Source organism: Octodon degus, unplaced genomic scaffold (genome assembly GCF_000260255.1).
Source record: "Octodon degus isolate 3935 unplaced genomic scaffold, OctDeg1.0 scaffold00222, whole genome shotgun sequence".
Classification (NCBI taxonomy): Eukaryota; Metazoa; Chordata; class Mammalia; order Rodentia; family Octodontidae; genus Octodon; species Octodon degus.
Genome location: NW_004524798.1, coordinates 1,342,901 through 1,347,835, shown reverse-complemented (window position 1 = coordinate 1,347,835; position 4,935 = coordinate 1,342,901). Strand labels below are relative to the sequence as shown.

Sequence of the window (4,935 nt, the reverse complement as noted above, 5' to 3'; positions counted from 1 at the left end):
TTTTTTTTTTTTTTGAAGAGTCAAGGCAGGTTCCATTGTATTTGATACCTGCTTTATTCTGAGGTATAGTTTGAACACAAATTATTTTTTGATTAATCCTGGAGAACTTTATTTTGCTAAAACAGGTGAATTAATTCAAACAGAATATTGTGTTAGATGCCTTTGGGAAGTTTTTAGATGTTGATTTAAAAAATTTTTGGAATCCTTTTCCCTCACTGTGCTAGAAAGAAGAAATACCAGCCAATTACCTTGTGCCAAATGATACTTTTCTTTTAATTTTTAGGTTACGCTTTTTTCAGTGGTAACACTATGCCCATCTCTTCTACTGGCCACATGTTGCATGTTAGCCTCTGGTACCATTTCTGTTCAGTGCTTGTGGAAAAGAAGCCTTTATCAAAATAAGAGTACACTAGATGTGGTTTATGGAGAGCATCACATGTTGAAGTGCATGATGGGACATTTTAGAAAGGCGAGCTATGTTAACCTGTTTTTAGAGGGATGGTAGAAGTTGAGGTCAAAACAGAAGGAACTGTTAAGTTCCCTGAGAAGTTCTCAAAGGTATTATAAAGCCTGAGAAATGAATGATTAACAATTAGGTGATTAGCCATATATTTTTTCCTCTCCCCAAAGTATTCTACTGACTCCTACTTCTCAATTTTTCCTCCAGATTGACCCCAAAGTTGCATTTCCTCGTAGAGCGCAACCCAAGGTAAGTGGGCTAACCAACAAGACAGGACTTTAGCTCTCAGAAATCATTGAAAATTTCAGATTTCCAAAAGAGTTTTGGCCATGGACTGTTGGAGCGTGGTATTCACTGTGCTTTTAGGTGCTGGCTCTGGACAGGAAGAATCCAGGCAAGCAGCTTGGTGAGCTGACTGTGCCTCAAGGTTGGCTGGCACAGGTGGGTTCAGAGCATTCAACCTGGGAGAAGGACAAGTCTGATCCTTAGTGGGAGGACATGGCTCCGTCTGTCGCAATATTTATGCAAGCCTCCCATGTAGTCTTTTAAGCACTGCTGAGATCGTATCAGGAAGAGTTCAGCATTTCCTTGTGACTCTTTGGAGCGTATGTTCTTGTGGCCTTGCAAGTGTGGAGGTTTTGGAGAGGAGTAGAATTTGAGTAAAAGGTTATCTTGGGAAAAACACCTTTCTAGAGCCCTAAAGCTATAAGCCTAAGAGAGTAAGCTGGGGATGTCTTGGTTTCAGGTTGGTGGGATAAATCAGGGCACACATAGCCAACGCTGCTTCTGTGGCCCAGTGTTGGTGCCTGAGTGCAGAGGTCGTATGTGACCTGCTGCAGCGACCCTGCAGGATTCCCTCAAGAGGCCGGGGCAGCCTCGCAGCGTCTTAGAAGCGTGTAGCTGACATCACTTTCTCAGGGCCTGCCAGGTGTGGCAGTGACAGCACAGCTGCGTGAATCTGCAGTTATGTCGGAAGGGCATATGGCGGGGAGCTCGGTGTGCACTTTGTAGAATGCTTTTTTTCTCCTGTGAATAACGTCAGAAGGAGTACTTTTCTGCATCCAGTGGCCTTGACACTATTGGGAAAGGGGAAAGTTGAAGCTTCTGATTGCAGGGCATGGAACGAAAGGGCTGTGGCTTTAGCAAATTCAGTTTCTTGCAGCAGAAGAGAGTGGAACCTTCCAGTTGCGTTAAGGGCAATGGTTATTTGCACGTTCGCAAATAAAAGTTGGCTGTTGGGGATGATATTTGGAGAATTCCAGGTCTAGGACCTGCCTTGTGATTGAGTGATTCTTTCTCTTCTTTTTTTAAAGATGAAACCACAATTCTTTAGGTAAATACAATGACATATTTTCTTAGGCATGTTTCCCCCTTACACTTAAGCAGATGATAGGAATTAATATACTAAACAGGTTAGATCACTTCAGCTTTGGGGCTGGCTTCACTGCTTTGGTGGCTTTCCGATCTGTGTGGGGGCCTTCACACTGCAGAACAGCTTTCCAGAATTAGCAGTACTTCCTAGGTCTCGAGGAATTGTTGTTTCTTCCCTGGGTGTGAATCTTCAAATTTCCAGATTAGTCACTTGACTACTCAGAAATTAGATCAGATCACCCTAGACTAGAAGGAACCTGGGGGAAAAGTCCTTGTCTTGGTTACACTGTGGGTTTGGCCTTTCCCCCTCCCCTTTGTGTCTACTCCCCGACCCAAAACTTTTTTCTTGTTTTAAGCAAGAAAGGAAGGCAACATTTTACTTTAATGTACTCCATCACTTGTTTCTCAGTGTTACTTGCCACTTGAAAACGTGATAGGCTGTTTGTCCAGCTTGGTAAAGTGTATATCCCCGGACCCCTCAATCCGGGATGTTTTGCAGCTGGTTTTAGATATTTTAGATGCTAACATCGAACCAGTTGGGGGAGTATGTTTCCTTGGAATTCTAAGGATTTAATAACAACACCCTAGTTTTTTATGGCCGAGGTCTCTCTACAGAGGACTTTGCCCTTTGCTGCCTCCACATGAATCCCAGCACTGTCTGTTTTCTCGGCTGTTCAGCAGGAGTGCTAGCAGCAGCTTCCTCCGAGGGCTTTGGGCTTGGGCCACGTGAGAGCCTCCCGGCTTCTCACCATCCCCATCATTATTGGTGGTTTTTAGGATGTGTCATTTGCAACCTTGACAGCCAGGCCATCAGACGCTGGCTGCACCACTCATTAGCTGTGCAAATTTGGAAAAAAAATTAGCTTTTCCGAACCTCATTTCCTCCCTCTTTTTTAGTTTTTTTTTTTCCCCCTGCAGATTAAATAAAAGTAATGTGCTTTGAAAAATCGCCCACAGCATGGTAATACCACAGAAGTGTTAACCACTATTTTTTGCTATTATTTTTCATTAGGTCCTCACACCAATTTTGTGAGAGATGGAGTGAGAATACACATCTATATCCCCAGCACTTTGAGAGGCTGAGGCAGGAGGATTACTGAGTTCAAGTCTCACCTGGGCAACTTAGTGCAAGACCCTGTCTCAAAATAAAGACTAATAGAAGGGGCTGGAGACGTAGCTCAGTGGTAGAGTACTGCTGGGTCTAATTGTCATAGCCGCCATCTTCCACAGAATGATATGAATTCACAGGGTGTGCTAGGCACTCTCGTGGACTCTTTCTGTGTACTGACCCATTGAGTCTTCACTGGGGCCCTATGAGGTGGTACTAGTACTGTTTTCACTATGTAGATGAGGAAACTGAGGTACCCACAGTGTGTTGAGGACTGGTACAAGAGATTGGCTCCAGATCTGGACCTGTATTGAGGGTCTGGTCCTGCAGGGGTGCTCCTGGGTGGCACCCCTCTGTTATGGAGTAAGAGATGGGCTCCCCGAGGTCAGCAAGCTGTGGTGACCAGATGCCAGCCAGGGCTCCGGGCTGAAGTTGAGTTCTTGGGCCAGGGTGAGTGTCTTCTGGCTGTGCTGTGCTGTTGCCGGCTGTGTGACACTGTCTGGGCCACCTCTCCATCTGACTCCTTGGGGCACCCCCTTAGATGGCTCTGAGGTTGTTCTGCCCCAGCGAGGCAACCTGTGACTCGTCTAGGTGTGGACGCCACAGCCGAGCTGGCACGAGTGTGGCGCTTTCAGGGAAATCTTATTCATTGGTTGTTTATCTCCCATCCGTAAGACTTCTACACGTCTGTGTTAGGGTCACAGCAGCAGGCGAAGGGATGAACTGCTCTGTCCTCTCCCGGCTGGGTGAGGATCTTGTAAATGATATGTCAGCTTGTGTCTCAGTTAAAATTCATTTCTTTGCTTTCTGGCTCTCTCTCTCCTTGCTAACACTCGCCAGAGAAATTTTCCGTGGAGGTGTTAAAACAAGACGAATGGAAAGAAACTGTAACTCAAGATGCAAGACAATCTGTGGCAGTGAAGAACAGGTTTCATATTAGTCCTGTCACAATATTCTTTAATGTATCGTGTAAATAAAAATCTGTTCTGACTACAATTTTAATGAGTGACCCAGGAAAGAGTTGGGAATGCTACAGTTCATCTGTACCCCTTTGCAATGTAAATGAGCATATCTCAAAGTATCATGAGTCCTTATTAGCTCGCCAAGGGCCAGCTCTTTGGAGGCAAGTGACTGTTCATTAGCAAGGTCCATTCTGACCAAGGAAAGAAGACGGGTCCATCCCAGCTCTCCCCATTTCTCTGGATGATGATTGCATTTTGTGAAATATGTAGGAGCGCCCGTTCCCATCTTTTAAAAAATTAAAACAGCCGTGTTCCTCTGAAAGATGGCTTAATTTGAAGCCGTTGGGGAGATGAAGATGATGGGGATCAGTCATGCCACTTTCTGTCTCTGTGCCCTCTGGGCCGAGTGGCGTTGCCTAGAAGACTTTTGACTGAGCTTGTGGCTTTTCTCTGGTGTGTGGAGGTAGGAGAGAGGCCTTAGCGTCTTTGGGCGAGAGGGGAGGCTGGGCTAACTAACTGCCCCCCTGCCCTAACTCTCCTGGTATGTAACAGCACATTCTCTTCCCATTGCCATTTCCCTCTGTAAGTTTTATTTTTAATTTTTGGGTTTATTTTGAATGGGTAAATGAGGACAGTGCTGTACGTATGAATGGTGTACCATTTGCATTTGAGCCCATGTGTATGGGTTAAATCTTGTGCATACACCATCTGAAACTTTCTTAAGTTTTAGAAGCCAGAACTGTAGGTGTTTATCCAGCAATATCACTTACTCAGTTACCTTTTTTCTTTTTCTTTTTTTTTTTTAGTATTTTAGGGAAGGGTCTACAGGGTGTTCAGGGTCTCACTACTAGATCAGACTCCTAGTGATCTGCCTGTTTACAGCCTCCTAAGAGCTGGGATTATAGGTGTGCACTACCATGCCAAGTCTCAATTGCCATCTCAGTGTGCCCCAGGGGTGGGGTTGGCACAGCAGGCCCAGGGATCGAATCAAATCCCTGGCCCCTGCGCCTGTAATCCGCTGAGCTATTTGGTCA

At 45.3% G+C, this 4,935-nt stretch overlaps 1 protein-coding gene across 7 annotated transcripts in view; it reads left to right on the top strand.

The window, feature by feature from the left end:
- Msi2 (musashi RNA binding protein 2) overlaps nt 1-4,935 on the top strand; it is a 376,733-nt gene that overhangs the window by 5,507 nt on the left and 366,291 nt on the right. For all 7 annotated transcript variants that reach the window (XM_023705519.1, XM_004645275.3, XM_023705516.1 and 4 more), the window contains exon 5: nt 668-709. In XM_023705519.1, coding sequence (XP_023561287.1) covers nt 668-709 — 42 coding nt within the window. The remainder of the gene's footprint in view (nt 1-667; nt 710-4,935) is intronic.